General features: G+C 45.2%; 1 protein-coding gene across 1 annotated transcript in view; it reads right to left on the reverse strand.

The window, feature by feature from the left end:
* ATP6V1C2 (ATPase H+ transporting V1 subunit C2) overlaps positions 1 to 19,797 on the reverse strand; it is a 369,892-nt gene that overhangs the window by 28,124 nt on the left and 321,971 nt on the right. Inside the window, exon 12 of the mRNA XM_078647802.1 lies at positions 11,364 to 11,493. Coding sequence (XP_078503928.1) covers positions 11,364 to 11,493 — 130 coding nt within the window. The remainder of the gene's footprint in view (positions 1 to 11,363; positions 11,494 to 19,797) is intronic.

Below are 19,797 nucleotides of genomic sequence, written 5' to 3' on the forward strand. Positions count from 1 at the left end.
AAGTTATTACCATTTTATGTTTCTGCTTCTTGCACTGTGAGAAAGCAGTGGGGCGACGCTCCTCCGCCATAGCGGAGAAGCCACCCCTGGCCCTGCCACCTTGAAGCAGTGCAAACTGCATCTACATTCATTAAGAAAGACTTTAGTGCAGTGGATCCCCGAATGTTTAGAACCCCAAACTTTCACGACGAGGCAGGTTATTTTTTAATGCAACTAAAGCATTGTGCGGTAGCACATTGTCATTTACAGACAGCACATTTTCCACTGAAATAGCCACTAAATTTGCAAAGGTATATATTTTTACAGATAAAACTATATTTCAAACAAATGATAATGTGTGTAAATTGTGTTTCAGTGAATAGTTAAAATTCTTTCATACCCAAGTAAAGTGTCTTGATTTGCTTTGATCCTATTGAAATCTTGGTCCCAATCACAAAAACAATGTGCTTCATTATTGCTGTCCTAACTGCTGAATGTGTGCTGTTCATTTACGGGTATTTACATGTTATTGTGTTACAAAACAATTACATCCTACAGCTTTTCCTTTCACACTGCTTGTACGCCAACAACATTGTCACATAATTCACTTTTACCGCAAAGTGAGAGGAGTTTATAAACACCAGTCCCTGTGTTAAAAAAACAAGAAGCAGCAATTTTTCAGCAGAGAAAGCCTGAAATGTGACCTCTGTCTTTGAAACGCAACAAATGTGACAATATAAATACAGAATTTAAAAACTGAAGAGCTGAGAGATGCGGGGTTACATTCATTTGTTATTTACGTTTTCATTGCATGTCAGTGTGTGCTATGTGAACTGAAAGTTATCCTGGCCTTGACTGCTCAGTTGTGTGCCGGATGCAACTCGCATGTATTGCATTACTGGTATAGTCAGGGCTTTAAGTTGGCTGGGTCTCACCGGGTCTGAGCACCATCAGTTTTTTATAGGGGGCCTCGAAACGGGTCTCTATCGGGCTCTGTTTTGTGCCCTGGCACAGGCGGTCCATTTTTTCCAGACGGCAGTGGCAGCAGGCACATCGATGTGCGCGTGCTCACACTGCTCACTTCTCACTAGTGGGGATGTTAGGGCATGACGTCATGCCAGGTGAGCCTTATAGGGGAGTGAAACCCTTTAAAGAGATTAATTTTCTTTCTGGATTTCCCTTCTTTTCTGAAACTCAGGAGCAGCAACAGTGTCGTGGTGTCACCAGGGCTTGAAGTGGAGGCTTTTTCAATATTATATACAAGCCATAGTTATTGCTTATTTATCTTATGTAACTAACAACCATTGACAAAGTCAATAGCCTGACTTGTTGTAGGTAGGTACACATTCTCTCCCCTTGGATTTGATTTCATCTAGCTTTCCGTGTACGCCCTGCCATTTTGATCAGGCCGAGGATATTCTGGAATTACGCTGCCCCTTTCGCACGATTTTTAAGCAGACCCCATCAATTAATAAAAACGTTAAGATAAAAGCAGGCCTTATTAACTGTCGCTCTTTAGTAAAGCACTCCCTGGATATTGCCCTATCCCTAACAGACAACAACTGGGACATTCTTTTCTTGACGGAAACATGGCTCGGGGAAGATTCCAACCCTGCCTTAGCCCTAGCCATTCCTGCGGGTTACAATATTTACTGTGAGAATAGGACTAGTTGTTCCCACTGCGGTGGCGTTGCCATTATTTTTAGATCTGCCTGGACCATTTCCTCATTTCCCTACACTCAAATTGATTCTATTGAAGCTCTCCCTTTTTGTATCCACTCTCCGGCTAACGCGACTCTGTCAGGTCTGCTTGTCTATCGGCCCCCTAAGTCCAAGATCTCCGCACTACCGGAATTTCTGGACTATATTCTTCAGGCTAGTTTGCGTTACGCAAATTTTACCTTACTTGGAGATCTTAATCTCCATGTGGAGGACGCTTCGGATTTGCATAGCTCCAACTTTCTCTCCACACTTCTTGACGGCGGTTTGGAACAGCGGATCCGTGGCCCCACCCACAAGGCGGGTCATACCCTCGATCTTATCTGCTCCAGTCTTTCAGACTTAATAATTGGTAACTCGTACCCCGTGATTTGGTCTGACCATTTCTTTATTCCATTTTCTTTGTGCTTATCCCATCAAAAACGCCCTTGTGTCCAGGCCAAAACCCTCGGGCGCAATTGGAGCATTATCTCGCCAGTGAGTCTGGGCGCTCAGCTGGGTAACACAGTCCCGAAGGAGGCCGTCGATCTTGATTCTAGGCTAAACAATTTCAATGGTTGGATCTCCTCAGCCATTGATGCAATCGCCCCCACCAAGCCAATCAAAACCTTCCGTTCGGCCCCCTCTGCACCATGGTTCTCAGAAGAACTACGTAAATACAAATCGGCCTGTAAACTTTTGGAAAGGCGTTGGAGACTCTCATACTCGCCCGCCAGTAAAGCAGAATATAAATTGGCTCTCAAAAAGTACAGGAAAAAGATCATAGATCACAAAAGAATACATCTTGAGGATAAAATTAGCAGAGCCCATGGTTCTGCCAGGGAGATCTTTCAGACGGTAAGATCATTCACCGATCCTTTGGCCCTCAAACGCCAGTCCCCTGTTTCTCAATAACTTTGTAATCGTTTATCTGACTTTTTCAAGGACAAAATAATCTCCATTTATGACTCGTTCCCTAATAAACATCACCATGACCCCTCTAATAAGGTTACTTCTATCATTCCCCCCGATTCAGTACCTTCTAAAATCTTCACCAACTTTGAAGAAATCCCCCTTGATCTCTCGCTGGCAGAATTATCTAAATGCAGATCGGGTTCGCCTACCGACCCATGGTCAATATAAAGCCTTGGCCCCTCTCCTCAACCCCATTCTGAATAGCATTTGGAACGATTCACTCCAGACGGGCATCTTTCCAGATTCTTGGAAACATGCACGACTAGTCCCCATCTTGAAAAAAGCTAACACTGACCCTAATGAGCCGGCTAATTATAGACCTATATCTCTGTTGCCGGCTCCAGCCAAGATTCTGGAAAAACTAGCACAAAAACAACTTGCTAATTTTCTTGAATCCAACGGGTCTTTCCATGACACACAACATGGATTTAGACATGGCCATAGCACGGAATCAGCCCTGATTGAGATGGCCGATGCTGTTCGCTGGAAACTCGATGGAGGTTCAAAGGCGGTGTTGGTGCTGCTCGACTTGTCGGCAGCATTCGACACCGTCTCCCACTCTGTCCTGTTGGATCGCCTCCACTCTAAGGGTATTCAAGGCCAGGCCTTGAGGTGGTTATATTCCTTTCTGTCCAATAGGACTCAGGCGGTCTTCACCCCCCCGTTCACGTCCACCAGTCGTCCGCTCAGGTGGGGAGTCCCGCAGTGCTCCTCCCTGAGCCCTCTTCTTTTTAATGTTTATTTTTCCCCGCTTGCCGAGATGATCGCCTAGGCCGGAATCAAAGCCACTTCGTATGCGGACGATATCCAACTTTTGTTCGCATATGATAAACTCTCCCAGTCGGCTTTTGACCCTTTAAAAGATTGCCTGCGTAAAATATCACTTTGGATGGACAATAACTGCCTCCGTCTTAATGCAGGAAAAACTGAGGTCCTCTTTTTCCATCAGCCATCTCCCTTGGACCCAGTGGCGGCTGGTGGATTTTGCAAGTGGTGGGGCGGAAAATTGTATCGTAGTACAATGGCTGTGCGAGTGCGCGAGCTCGACCTGCAATAGGAGGGTGCGGGGGGAATTCCCCCCGCAAGAAAATTTGGGAAAAAATTGATTCAAATGGTGGCTTTTCACACCATATATTTACAGCAAATTGTTGCAAAAAGGGGGTCTAAATATAGCATTTTAGTGTGAAGAAAACATTAGAAACAAAGAAAAAATGTGCCCCATCCTCTAACTGGTATGCTTGCAAAATGACCCCCAAGCCAAGCACACACAACCAATGGAAACAGGGCCTCTAAGTGTTTTCTACCTGTAACACATCTGCCTCTTTACTGTATTGGTTGATGAAGTCAAGGCTCACGCCATTGGTAATACTGTACATGGCAAATACTTTAAAAATTAGATGGCGAAAGAGATCTATCCCAGGATTGCAGTTCATCCTTGATTTTTTTTAGTATTAGCCAGGCAAACAGAAATTATATTTCAGCAAACTGTGCAATTTATTTGATTATAACTCTCTCAACATGTACCTCAGCACACTAGCACTGGCACAGCGAGCGCATGTTCTCACAAAGGTCAGTGCCAAGAAAGGACGATCCGGCCCTGGTTACACGTATCTATACAGGTTATCGCTCGGAGCTTAACTGTACAAGAATTATGAAACTGTAGTTATGACATCAATAAAGATATTTTATATGCTAATGTCATTGGTAGCTTCTTATTCAGTATAACCAGAGAACTGCTATGCTAACTCCCTAGCCTGTTCACAAGAGCACAGTGCATCAAAGCGAAGTAGGTCCTCCTTAGATTGCCTTTTTCAAAGTTTACACTAGAGCAGAGTACAGCCCAAGGCAATGGGTTCAGCCCATCTAATCTGTTACCAGGCCCAGTATTTGGTTTGTATGTCTTGACAAATGGATTGAATTGTATTGCTTGCATTTGGAAGCCCTATGCTTTCATCAAAACAATTTACGTAGGCTGCAAGCCATTTGTATTCCATAAACAAGCACAGCACACAGTTCTCAGGCCAGGCTGTAAACTGTGCTGGAGGAGGAAATCCTTGATGCTCAAACATAACAGTCAGTCACAGCCCTAGTCCATTGGTAAATTTGAATTTGCTGTTTTAATACATGTGTGAGCAGCAGAGGCTCAGGACAGCAACATCAACAAAGAAATCACAGTGCAATTTAGGTGAAAATCGAAAAATGGAGGCCCATTAGACTAGGAGAGTGTGTTCAATGGTGCTGGTGGTGTATACATGGTGTAGTTTACTATCCCTGCGTGTAAGTGCTTCAACGCTTTGCACATGTATAGAAAGTGTTATTCAAATGGTCCAGTCTAACAATGTGCATGGGTTGTATTCCTCCATCCTCTCCTGTGCCCCATCACCCCATCTTTTGATGACTCCTTTCATGATGGAGGACGATTTTACTTTTGATTTGCAAGTCTCTCAGGATGATTTTACTTTAACTGAGACCGAACCAGAAGTGGGAAGGCCAGCACTAACCTTAATGAAGAAATCTACCAAAATAAGTGCACAGAAAGCTGGCAAAAATAAACATTTGTAATGCCACGTGTTATCTACCCCATCTCAAAGAGATAAATGGCCCTTCAAATACAAACTGTGTTTCTGCAACACATCACATTATGTCTGTAGAGCCCATGTATGTGACTATCGTACTCAAACCTTTACAAATATTCTCTTTGTAATAAAAGTCAGACAAATGCGAACGTCCCACTCTAGAACACACATAAAAAGGGAATATTTGTAAAGGTTTTAAAATGGCCAAGGCATTTATAGACTGATTTCATGCTTTCCACATGTAACTCACACAATGTGCTCTGGAGCAGTTGCTTTAAAACGCTGGCCTCCGATGACATATCTATTACTAACAAAAACATGTGCTTTTAATAAAGGATTTGCACTAGCTGTCAATTTGGCAACTAAATGCTACAGTTGTTTATCACCCCTTAAGGTCGAGCAGAGAGAGCTACCATGCAGGATGGCGGGATCCCAATCCAGCCACAAACTAATAGGAGGGCATTAACACAGTTAAACACTAGTAATCGCTTTAATTGTTTGCTGAGAGATGAAACACGCACATGCATTCTAAACACTTTCCCGGAGGTGCTAGGCCTTGCTGCCTAGTATTGATATGCAAATGTTGCAGAGATCAACTGAACTGGACAGGACAGAGCCTGTAGACTCACCTGACTGCTGCTGGTAAATAAGTGCTTCAGCTTCTGTATGTACCAGCCTGAGCGCTTCACCACTTCAACTTGGTTTCGTCTCTCTTGGGGCTGAATTCTTGAGCTGGCTGTGGAGGGGGCCAAGGGGGCACGGGATACAACAACAGGCCTCAGTTGAGGAGTGTGCCTGAACTGACCTCGGCGGAGCTAAGCAGCAGCTGTCTTTACTCAGAAGTGCTGTATTTCTGGCTGGTAGCGGCACTTCTAATATTGTGTGCCATGCTCACAAGACAAATCTCTCCAGCCCGAGTAAGGTGGTTTCTCCCGGGCCAGGAAGCCCCCCCAGCGCCATGGCAGTAAACCTGTCATGGGCTGCTGCGTTCTTTTTCAGTGCGCCCCTTATTTACGTCTCTTCACTGCATGACTGCAAACGGTTAAACCCACTCACCACGAAGAAGCTCTAACTGCGTCTAATGCTAACGGCGGAAAGGAGCTCCAGTGTCAGGAATACTCCCCCTCACGTCCCACAAGTACATGGCAAGGAGAGACACAGTAGATCTCTCTCTGGCGCATTTCTTTGTCCTCCTCAGCAGCGGCAGTAATTCAAACCACGGACCTCCGCCTGTGAGCCTAGGAAGTTGGTGTACATAACAACAGTCGCGGAATCTGCATGGCGCCACTTTGAGGTGCGGGCCCGTCACAGCACAACTTTCACAGTGCACAGCCAGCAACAATAACTTCAAATGCGCCCTGTCCCGCGCTCCCACAGGCAGTAGGAGGGAACTGACAGACACCATAATTTGATTGGTCACAGTCAGGGCAGGGTGGGGTTAGCACTACAGTGAGGCTTCCTCATCTGTGATTGATGTGTAGCCCTGGCTCTGTGGAGCTGAAGCTGTCAGCGCCCAGGAATAGCTTTAATGGCGGGGGAGGTCCTTCAGCAAAGACTTCAATAGCTTTGCCTAGCTGGTGACGTCACAACCCTCGGGGCTCTGAGCTCCTCAGCCGGCAAATCTGTGTTGCTGGCGCATGCTCAGAGAGCATGATTTGTGACTGTCAGGCTGTCTGATGACTTCAGGCTGCGTTCGCAAGTCAGGTTTTGATTTGCGAACGCTGCACTTTGGCACAAAGTTGTTTTGATTCGTACTGACAGAGTTGTAATTGTAAATTAAAATAAAAGCACAAATTAGGCGGAAGAAAAAGGACGAGGGCGTAGCCCCTCCGCCCATATAAAAGAACCGCCACTGCTTGGACCCCCACCTTTGGTGGCCACATGATCTGAGTTCCCCCCCTTTGCCTAAACAATCTGTCAAAAACCTGGGTATTAGATGGGACCCCAACCTCTCTTTACATAACCAAGTACAGACGGTAGCATCGGCTTGCTTCTCCAAAATTAGGATGGTAAAAAAATTCATCAATTTCCTCCCCAATAACACCAGGAGAGCCATAGTCCAAGCACTGATCACCTCCCACTTGGATTATGCCAACGGTCTGTACACCGGGCTGTCTGTAGGTCTATGCCATCGACTACAGACAGTTCAAAATTCAGCGGTCCGTTTGGTATGTGACATTTCCCTAAGAGAGCGTATCTCCTCTCACCGGCGCTCTCTTCACTGGCTACCAATCCAGAAGAGAGTTGAATTCAAAGCCCTCATCCTGACTCATAGGGCTTTGAAAGGACAAGGTTCTGCCTACCTGACTTCTTGTCTGCGCCCATACAAAAACGTTAGATCTCTCCGCTCTGACACGAAAAACTTTCTCATCTCTCCCAGATTTAAGAAAACTCGCTCTGGAGGGAAAACCTTCCAGGTCTGTGCCGCCACCCTCTGGAATAAACTTCCTCTTGCCATCAGGTTGATTCCTGAAGAGCCCTCCTTTCGTAAGGCACTTAAGACCTTCTTTTTTTGCTGATCCCCTAAAGGAGTAAGATTGTTACACTCTCAGAAGCGCCGGGACACCCCGTTGGGGTAGCCGCGCGCTATATAAGATACACTAAATAAATAAATATGATGTTACTTGTTGTATCATATATCTGGATACGATGACAGAAACAGCAAATTACAAGTCGGGCGGTAACAGAATGCTAAACACAGATTTTTAGATTATATTTTAAGCCACGCCCTTAATTACATTGGCCACGCCCCTTTGATAGACCCCCCAGTTTTTTCATCCCAGTTAAAGCCCTGGGTATAGTGCTGGTCATTTGCAAATGTCTGTGTAGTAGAGGTTCCGTTTTGGCGAGGAATCAGATTGCACCAATGGGCAATATTGATAGGTGCTTATATTGATCTTATTATTTTAGGTGCACAGTGTGTGTGGGAGGGAGTGTTTGTGTGTCTGTCTATTGTTTTTCTCCGTCTGACGTTTGTTATTTGATCTAGTTCATTCTAACCAGATACTATCATGTTTATGCTCATTGCTCATATATTTGGTAGTGCTGATGGATATATTTGGTAATGAATTCAAGGGGTGTCTTTGAAAGCACTTCTCCTCAAATTAATGTGCTCGGACGTCCCATCCCATTAGTATCACTCACTCCTAGGTGCAGCATCCATCTCCTTTTCACCTTTCCCAGATGATATGAGGCTAACCAACATTGCCACTGACCCCTGAACAGGTACCGCCTGCCATAAGAATCCATATTATGTCCTTCACCTGCACACTCCTTCCCTCCTTCACTCTAGGCTCCTGGGGCCTCATTTATGACAAGTGACGCATCGCTGCGTGAAAACAGCGATGCGTCACTTTTCACTGCGCTTTCCCTGCGACATGATTGATGCGTCATATTTATAATATGACGCATCATGTCGCAAGGAGTTACAGATACGTCAGTATTTCTGACGTATCTGTAGGCGCAAAAGTGACGCATTGCTGGAGTGTGTCATAAAAGTGACGCATCTCCAGCAATGCTTCCTTTCACATGGGGAAAGCCCCATGTGAAAGTGCTTGCGTCAGTCTTACGCCTGCTGTGAGGCAGGCGCAAGATTTTGATGCAACAGCGTCCTAAAAGTGACGCAGTGAAATCTCATAGATTTCACTGCGTCACTATTACGAGGCTTTTTGCGGGTGAACGCCCCCTCTGCATACATTATACCTGACGCAGGTATAATGTAGCGCAGGGGTTTACAAAGTGACGCATCTGCTTAGATGCGTCACTTTGTAAATAGTGCGCATCAGGAGGCATATTTTACGCCGCCGATGCGTCACAAAAAGTGACGCATCGGAAGCGCAAAACTCACGCAAGGCCTCATAAATGAGGCCCCTGGTGCTTGCATGTTCTAAAGTCAATTGTTTTTACCAAATATAAGGCATCAGTTTCTAGACTTCATAGCCATTGATCACTATTTTCAGTTGCCTGCTCTTTTCATCTCACTGAATAAGGGAAGCCCATTTCCTTTTTTCTTCCATTGTTTTTATTTTTATAAAGTGCATGGCATATGTACAAAGTAGTGGCGGAGTGAGGCGTTAGCCATCATGGCTTAACACCTCACTCTCTGCCACTTCGGAAACGCAGGGCTGCACCATATTTACAAGAATATGGTGCAGCCTTGTGTTTCACCGTGCGCTGGCGCTACACTTAGCAGTGTAGGGCCAACACAGGCACCTTGCACTATGGTGCAAGGGAGTCTGCTTTGAGGGGAAGATTGTTCATGTGTAGGAAGGTCCCCCTTCCTGCACATAAACAATCTTTAAATGCAGTTTTGTCACTTCTATGTGTGCTGCCTTATGCAAACATAAAATAAAACATTTCTCCTCATTACACCAAGTTAAGACCAGGTTTTCCCTGGTCTTAATTTTGGCACTGCCTCTAATATACGCCACCCTTGTAAGTAGGGGGCAGTGCCAAAATTAATGGGAGTTGCGGTGGGCGTTCGGGAGTTGCGGTGGAACGCCCACCGCAACACCCACTGCCCACCCCTTTCACGCTAAGTAAAGCATGAAAGCAGGCATTATGTACAAGGCAGCGTTAAGTGTTGTTAAATGGCTTATTGCTGCGTTTCAAAAAAGGCGAAGCCCCTATCGCCACAGGAACGTCCTAAAAAGTGACATTCCTGTGACGATAGGGGCTTGTACATATGCCCCTGAGAGTTGTTGGACTTGACTAGATGAGTTTTTGCAATTCAAAACAAAAATAAAAACAGATTACCCTTCCTGTGACCTATTTCACTCCCTATCTAGTCACCCCTCAGGTTTCTTATCGGCAGAGAGCTGATGCAGTCTACAGGGTGCCTGTGAAGGTTACCCCCACCTCTACTGTATGTGTCAATTCCTTCCTCTTCAAGCACAGCTGCGGTGATAGTGGAGCCTCTGGCTGCATGTCTGCAGGTCACTAACCCCTGCACCCTCCCTCTGCTCCATCTTAGTACCAAATGCTACACACAAGCACGCTTCCTGCTTTGATGTCTGCGAGCAGGGAGGCTACTTTATGTACTGGAAGGTGTCCCTTCCTGCACATAAACAAACCTAAGATGCCAGTTTGTAAATTACATGTGTGCTGCTTCATGCAGCACACATGTAATTTACAACATGGCATTTAAAAAAAAGGTTTGTTCATGTACAGGAAGGTACACCTTCCTGTACATAAACAAACCATGGCATTTTGCTTTTTCCATGCGTCCTGCACAAGGCAGCACACATGGAAAAAGCAAAAAAGAGGAGAAATAAAGCATTTCTCCTCTTTTCGCCATCTTAAGACCATGATTATCCTGGTCTTAATTTCGGCGCTGCCACCTATTATCACCACCCTTGAAAATAGGTGGCTGCGTCGAATTCAATGGGTGGAACGCCCACCTCAACACCCACTGCACGCCCCTTTTACGCTAAATTTAGTGTGAAAGGAGCACTATTATCAAGGCAGTGTTAAGCGCTTAACGCTGCCTTGATAATAGGGTGCTGACCCTATCGCCACCACAACGTCACAAAATGTGACGTTGTGGAGGCGATAGGGGCTTGCTAATATGCACCTGAGTGTAAATAAAATGGCAGAAAGATCTCCTAGATCTTGGCATATATATCCGAATGCCTGTTCTTTCCTTGCAGGAGTAGCACAACAGCATCATTCCACAGGAGTGAAGGTAGCTCAATGTGCACTTTTGTTGCCTGTGACCGCAGCATTCAATGCAGACATTCACTCACTAGAGCACAGCAAGTAATTCCACGTTATAGTCTCCCCACGGGGCATATTATCAAGACAGGTGATAAAATTATCGCAGCTGTGGCGGCAGAAAACTGTTGCTAAAACGGCGATAATGGGCTAGATATTATGCTCTATGGGATTCCAATTGAAGCTCATGTTAGATGTAAATGACATCTTTAGCGGCAGTTTTCTGCTGCTAAAGCGGCGATAATTGTATCGCCTGTCTTGATAATATGCCCCCAAGTACTTTCCCCCAAAAAAAGTTGGAATCAAAAACAAAGATTTCACTGCAGCTCTGTCAATTGTACGTATCCGACGTTGCGCATTTCCCTTCCTCGTACCTGTAAATATAGCTGGATTTATTATTAACTAGAACAATGTGATACATACATCTATCATCCCAGATGACGCCGCCTCGTCCAAATGTTTGAAGATGGCATTTAGAACATCTCTTAGGCGCTTTGTAGATTTCTTGTTTGCTTGCAGGAGCATTGCCTGGAAGTTCACTGGCAGCCCATACCTGAAATGAGTCAAATAGACAGGTTCCTTGGGTTATTTCCAAAATGTTTAACGGTAGTAAAGCTGCCATTTTTCCCCCAAATTAATTTAGCATTTTATCTTCATTTTCACGTGCCGAGAGCGCTTGGCCACATTATCCTAAGAGTCGAAAGTTATGAGCAGTAACATTACAGGTAGAACATTGACAGTGAAGCTGCTGCAGGCCCAATATTTATTTTTGTACTGGGCCCTAAATATATTATTTTCATTTTCTTAGACGGTCACAATTCAAAAGTGTTGGAACTGTATTCTACGATGGCTCGTGCAAGTTCATGGAAATATTCTAAAGATTATGGTGCAGATTTACAAGCCCCTTGCGCCACTTTTGCGTCACTTTTCCCATGTTAAAAGTGACGCAAAAGTGGCACAAGGGGCTTGTAAATCTCCCCCTATGAATTTTTAATGAGGATCCCATGAGAGACAAGCTGCCATTTATGAGGAATGTTCTATGGGTTGGGGTTCGTCATCAGATCTTCCAGCTCTCTTTAAAAATGCTCTTATTTTTAGTATTGTGGACACCTTGCTCATTGAAATCTCTCCCAGACTATTCAGGACTCCACATGGGCAACCTTGAAAAACCAAGGGCCTCATTTATGAGCAGTGTTGCATCGCGGAGGAAACCAGCGATGCAACACTTTTCATAACGCCATCTGTGCGACACCATGGATGCACCGTATTTACTGTACGGCGCTCAATAGCGCAAGGATTTACAGATACGTCCGTATTCCTGACATACCTGTAGGCCCAAAATTGACGCGCTGCTGGAGTGTATCCAAAAACAGAAGCAACTCCAGCAAATTGTCCTTTCACATGGGGGAAGCCACATGTGAAATCGCCTGTGTCATTCTTACACCTGCTGTGAGGCAGGCGTAAGGATTCAACGCAGTGGAGTCCTAGAGGTGGCACAGTGAAATCTCATAGATTTCACTGAGCCACTTCTACGACCCTTTTTTGCGGGAGAACACCCACCCTGCATACATTATACCTGACGCAGGTTTAAAGTAGCGAAGGGGTTTACAAAGTGACGCATCTCCTTAGATGAAAGAGAAAACAACGAGGAGAAATAAAGATATTTCTCTTTGTTACACCTCCCCAGGGTATGCTAATCTTTTTGGCACATTTTCAAGTTTACTAATACTGGTAAATGTAAGCACCCATTTAATGCCCATGGAATGCCTTGCAAGGGCACAGTAAGGCAACACAGCAATTGGCGTTTCGTTGCTTTACTCCAAATTTACGGAGCCACTCAGGTCCACGCAATGTGGCCTTGCGTGTCTTCATAATTCTCACTTAAGGGTTGCGTCATGCATGTACTAAGTCACGTGGAGGAAACGTGATGTAATAAGGGTCATGAATATGCCCCTTTGTTCTTTTGTAACTTGACGCCTCAAGCCACAGCCAAACACTAATCTTTGGCTGTGCAATGATGAGTTACATTTAAGCATGAGCGGTAAATCCGTTACGCCCACGGATTTTTCGGATTTTTGGGGAATCCGCAATCCGCGTATTTTACGGATTTCCCACAAAATCCGAAAAAAAAATAATCCGCGCGGACGTAACGGGTTCAAAAGTTGAACCCCCACTCATGTAACTAATTTACAATGGCGCCAGCAAGCTGCCAGCGCCGTTGTAAAATAGATACAAAGTTAGCTTGCACAGGAACCACTAGATAAAACGAAGCAGGTGCTGCTTTATTTTATCTAAGTGCTTCCTGTGCAAGCTAACTTTGTAACTATTTTACAACGGCGCTGGCAGCTTGCTGGCGCCATTGTAAAATACAACAGCAGCTCACTCAAGGGACCCCTGCGCCCTTCGGGGCGATTGCATAGTAACACACACATGGTCGCTGTAGACAACTCTCTGGCACTTTAGGAAGCTGTAGTATAGTAAAAGCACTATACATTTACCCAACGAGGTAGCACTTACTGATTATCCAGTAGAAAGTACTCCAGTTGAGTAGAGGTATGGCACAAAACGGTGGCGTCTTCTTGAATAAATATGAAGGGCAGGGTTCATTCTGGCACGATGGTCCTGGCACAAAAATTAAACCTCAACAGGAAGCACTTACAGATATCAATAAAGCATGTGCCCTAGTTGAAGCTTAAATTCAGTGACTCATTCATCAGCCCAAAAACAATCGTAAGCGTTGTCAAGGCTGGGCAGATGTGCCTTCTTCCCAAATCTACCGTCGAAAATCAGCTGTGATGCTGGATAGACTTTGCATCCTTGACTTTCACGAGCGCAATACCCAGGCACATTGTGTTCGCACGGGTTTCTGCACGTTCGCGAGCGTTTTGTACAATAAAACCCTCGCGAACTTGCAGAAACCCGTGCGAACACAAAAACAAGAAAAATACGCTAGGATCCGCGGATTTTGCGTATTTTCGAAATACGCAAATCCGCAAATCCGCGGATTGCCAATCCGCAAAATCCGCTCATGCTTAGTTACATTACAAAAGAAAAGTTTTCCTTTCTGTGGATTCCTGAACCCACTCCTTACGCTAGCACCATCGTACAAAGCCATAAACCGCTGCACATATTTTGGATATGGTGCAGAGCACAGCATCTTCAGTAAAGCATTTCCTGAACCCTGAAATTGATTTTTCATCAAATGAGTAAATAGCCTGTGGGCATGAGGATAGCAACAAATATTCTTTTGAAGGAAATGACACAGTGGTTCATCTTGCTCACCCGACTAGGCTACCCTTACCACTCAAAGCCACTTTCTGCATTGCCTTGATATGTAAAACACCATTAGCATACTGATGCCAGGTTGCACAATGCCCCGGGATAAATGCTATTTGGTATACACAAGGAAAGTTGGGCATACTCCAATGTAAGTATCAAAGTAGTAACTTTGAGTAATTAATTAGTAAGTCCATTAATAGTTTTATTCTTCCTCAGTGTATGAAGAGATGATACAGGTAGTGGCACGACATAACACGTAAGAGAAAGCAAAACAGGTGTTGCGTCTACACTGGACTTCATCAAGGCTGATTAGGGGGATTCACTCTTTTAAAAAAAAAAAAAATGTTTTATATTTCTTTTTATTGAAAAATTCTGAAATAAACAGCAAGGCAGAGAAGCATATTACATAGAGTACAGATTCCAGAACGGGGGAGGAAAAGAAATCAGCAGTCAATGTAGGAAAAACGGGGGGGGAGGGAGGAGGGCTAGGCAGAGGTGAAACAAGTATAAAGCAGCGAGTGGAATGTGGGGCTAGGGAGAAAGTGGGACATCAGGGACATCTACAACAGGGGGCGCACATATATCTCCACGATAGCCATTCCAAGGTCCCCATATTCTACACCATTTCCGGGGGCGACCTCGAGCTAAATACACAGTCTTTTCTCTAAACATGCACCAGTCCATGTTTTCCTTCCATGCCGCGTCCGTTGGCGGCCTCGGGGACCCCCACAGTTGAGCAATATCTCTCTTAGCAATCATGGCCCCCAAGGTTACCCACTGAGTTTGCGCTACATTGTGATCCGTAGGCTCCCAAACATTCAATAAACAGCGTCTAGCCTCCGGCAAGAGGGCAATCCCAGTGACCTCCTTCATTACCTCATGGACCCTGTTAGACCTGGCATCTTTGGCGTGGTTTCCCCTATCTTTTTGCCTCTACCTCCTGTATTTTTGATGCTGTGCTGGATTTCGTTTTTGCTGGTTTAGATGCTTTGGACACTCGGCCACTGCTGATCAGTGCCAGAGTGTAAGTGCTCCCTGTGTAAATTGTTATTCTGATTGAATATACATGTTTGGCATATTTGTATCACCATGAAGTCCCTAGTAAAGTGCACTGGGTGTGCCAGGGCTGGTGATGACAAATGCTACTAGTGGGCCTGCAGCACTGATTGTGCCACCCACAGGAGTAGCCCTAAAATGATGTCTCAGGCCTGACACTGCAGTGCCTGTGTGCAGTTTAGAACTGCCATGTCCTCCTGGTCAGTGTCCCCACTGACCAGGCCTAACCCTTCCCTTTTCGTGCACATCAGTCACCCCTATGGAAGGCCCAAGGTACCCCCCTGGGCAGGGTGCAGTGTATATAAAAGATAGAGCATGTACTAGTACAGGTGACATGCTCTGGTAGTGAATGGCAGCCATTTTCGTTTTTCACTACTGTAAGGCTATCTTGCTCCATAGGTTAACATGGGGGATGCTGGCTACAGTGGTTAACAGCATTTCTTCCCATAGGAACAAGATAGGACATAAGTATCTAGTATCCCTGAACTCAGAATTTAATAACACATCTTTTAGGAAAGGTTGTTTTTAAATCCTGTGTTTGATAACAGCACTTTTAGAAAGTTGCTGTTCTCTTGTCTGACCCTTCTGTGTGCCTGGGCCTGTTTGTGTATTGACTGTCTGGTTTGAGAGTGACAGGGGCCGGGGGATTCCCCAGGAGGCTGGATGAGTCAGCACTAGGCTGAATGACTGCAATTGCAACTGGAGTGGTGGGAGGAGTTAGCACCTGGGCCTGAATAGGGCTGTGCCTGCCTTCCACAATGCTGGATCCACCCCCCTGCTGGGCGGCTGAAGACCCTGCCCCTCACTCTGAAAGGAAAGATGCAGCCAGCAAAACAAAGGGGCAGATTTATGTTAACTGGCGCATCCCCAGGGATGCGCCAGTTAACATGCGCCACAGTGCGCCACAGCTCCGCCACCCATGGTGCGCCGCATTTATGATGCCGCGCACCATGGTGCAAGGCAGTGAGGATGCGTGACGCATCTCTCGGCGCACGGGCGGCGCATTGCAGGAGTCATGTCGCAAGTGCGACATGACTCCTGCAATGCACAGGGGCCACCTATTCAATGTATGGTGCGTCACCCTTACGCCTGCTTCAAGCAGGCGTAAGGAATTGACGTAGAAAGTGACTGAGTGAAATCTCATAGATTTCACTCAGCCACTTTTAGGAGGCGTTCCTGCGCAGGAACGCCCCTCCCTGCGCCGGAACCCCTCCTTATGGCGCAGGGGTTTCCAACGTGACGCATCTCCTAGATGCGTCACGTTGTAAATAGGGCGCATTGTTTGCGCCGCCGTTGCGTCACATTACGTGACGCAATTGCGGCGCAAGGAGGCGCAAGAGCCTCATAAATCTGCCCCCTAGTGCTCAGGATCCACCCAGAACTGGTTTAGACCGGGCTCAGGGCCCACATGCACCAAGAGAACAAAGAGCCCGATTCACAGTATGAACTTAAGACAAAATCCTAAACTTACTACTATTTTGGTATTCACAGAAGGCACTTACTCATTTTGGTATTCACAGAAGACACTTACTCATTTCGGTATTCACAGAAGTTAGGAGTCCTAACTTTAGGACTCTTAAATGCCTTCTGTGAATACGGAAAGTCTTAATGTTAGGATTTTTTTCAATTTAGTAGTAGTAAAATTAGGAATCCTAACTTTAGGACTCCTAAATGCCTTCTGTGAATACCGAAAGTCTTAAAACTCGGATTTTTCTCAATTTAGTAGTAGTAAAGTTAGGACTCCTAACTTTTGGACTCCTAAATGCCTTCTGTGAGTACTGAAGGTTCTGGTGTTAACCTGGGCTTCTTTGGGAATTCACAAGGGCATATTATCAAGCCCATTATCGCCGCTTTATCGTCAGTTTCCTGCCGATAAAAGCGGCGATAATGTATCGCCCATGCTTGATAATATGGCCCCTGGTCGCTAAGCGTTGCAAACCAACGCTAAGTGGCCTTGTTGATACGGCGATAAAATTAGCGTCGCTTAGGGTCCGAAAACGGACGCTAAAGCGGCGATAATGTATTTATCGCCGCCTTGTTATAATGCCCCCAGGTCACTTAAAAAAAATGTAGTAAACTTTATTTGCTTATGCGATAAATAGAGCTATGCCTGAGTTTTCTGTTATAATGAGTACGTCCTGTATGACTTGCCTGGTATCACAGATAATCACTAGATTAGAGGGTAAACAAAAGGATATGCTTTAACCGAAAACACTTGCAACAGTCCTTGGTGGACAACTTACATTCCACTGTATAGCAAATGACAAATTTCCTAATCGCTCCCTACACTACTGCTATGCTAAGTGTTAGGAGCACAAGAATGTCTTACGATTTACAATTTTTTACTTGGGTGCAATTGGTATAATTATAAAAATCTCTTGGCCATATTATCAAGAACAGTGTTAAAATTATCGCCGCTATAGCGGCAGGAAACTGCCACTGAGTGCGTGCGTGCGTACACACACACACAGACACAGACACACAGAAACACACACACACCCCGCCCCACTACTAATGCTCAAGTTTTGAGTCTGGGGACCTAGGGGTATATTATCAAGGAACGGCGTTAAAATTATCGCACTTCAGCGGCAGGAAACTGCCGCTAAAGCGGCCATAATGGGCTTGATAATATGCCCTTGTGAATTTCCATAGAAGCCCAGGTTCTGGTGTGAACCTGGGCTTCTATGGAATTCACAAGGGCATATTATCAAGCCCATTATCGCCACTTTAGCAGCAGTTTCCTGTCACTATAGCGGCGATAATTTTAACGCCGTTCTTGATAATATGGCCCTGTATTCTTAATTTATTAACTGACTTATGCGGAGAAGCACTTGCCTTGAAACTGTTAGTTGTTTTTTTAAATTTCTGCTGATGGTGATTATGTTAGCAAACTATCAACAGAAGTACAACTTTAGTTTCACGGAGGCATGTTTTGGAAATCCCACTAATAGACTTTAAAAAAGGGTGAAACAACAAGCACTATGTTTAGTGATGTATGCTACACTACATACTGCCAGTGGGCAACTTCAAGGCACAGAGGAAAAGCTGAAAATTGTAGGAAATGTAAGCGTTCAGCAGCTTGTCTTTCTCTGCAGCTAACCTGACATTCTACTGTACACTGGAAGGAGAGCATGATTGAAAAAGTTGGCAAATTAATACGGCCATCATACATATAAAGTTTAAACGTATGTAACAAAATATGGCCAAACTAATTATTAAGCCCCAAAATTAGAAACTGTGTGGCATATTCACAACACGCCGGGCTCTGTCACTTCAGAAACACAGGGCTGCACAATATTTACAAGAATATGGTGCAGACCTGCGTTTCACTCTGCGCTGTTGCTAATTGCAGCTGCCTAGTGCCAACGCAGGCACCCCAGCACCATTGTGCAAGGGTGCCTGCATTGCAGGGAAAGATTGTTTATGTGCAGGAAGGTGTCCCTTCCTGCACATAACCAATCACCAATGGCGTTTTGTAACTTCAGAATGCAGCACACATAGAAGTTACAACTCGTAATAAAAAAAAAAGATTGCTTATGTGCAAGAAGGGACACCTTCCTGCATATAAACAATCAAGGGTATTTTGCTGTTTGCAGCATAATGCAGCACACATAGAAACGGCAAAAACGAGGAGAAATAAAGCCTTTCTTCGGATTTCGTCAGGGTAAGACCAGGGGCCTCATTTATGAGCCCTTGCGTCACTTTTACGCCGCCAGCGCGTCACTTTTGGTGACGCACCAGTGGCGTAAAAAATGCACCTTGTTGCGCCATATTTACAAAGTGACGCATCTAGGTAGATGCGTCACTTTGTAAACCCCTGCGCCACATTATACCTGCGCCAGGTATAATGTATGCAATGGGGGCGTATTGACGCAAGGAAGGGTCGTAGAAGTGACGCAGTGAAATCTATGAGATTTCACTGCGTCACTTTTAGGACATAGTTGCGTCAAAATCTTGCGCCTGCCTCACAGCAGGCGTAAGACTGACGCAGGCCCTTTCACATGTGAAAGGACGCATTGCTGGAGTTGCGTCACTTTTGTGACACACTCCAGCAATGCGTCACTTTTGCGCTTACAGATACGTCAAAAATACTGACGTATCTGTAACTTCTTGCGACATGATGCGTCATACATTAAATATGACGCATCAGGAATGTCGCAAGGAGTGTGCACTGAGAAGTGACTCAGCGATGTGTCATTTCTCATAAATGAGGCCCCAGGTTTTTTTGGGTCTTAATTTAGGTGCTGCCTCATATTTACACCATCCTTGTAAATATCGGGCAGCGTCAAAATGAATGGGTGGTGTGGTGGAACGCCCACCGCAACACCCATTGCTCTCTCCTTTCATGCTAGGTATAGCATGAAAGGCAGCGTTAAGCCTCGTTAAGTGTAAATAAGGCAATGCCCATATCACCACCACAACGTCACTAAAAGTGACGTTCGGCTGGCATTAGGGGCATGTAAATATGCCCCTGTGTTTGCCATGATTTATGTAAAGTTACTATTTAATAACAAAATGTTAA

Source organism: Lissotriton helveticus, chromosome 6 (assembly GCF_964261635.1).
Source record: "Lissotriton helveticus chromosome 6, aLisHel1.1, whole genome shotgun sequence".
NCBI classification, from domain to species: Eukaryota; Metazoa; Chordata; class Amphibia; order Caudata; family Salamandridae; genus Lissotriton; species Lissotriton helveticus.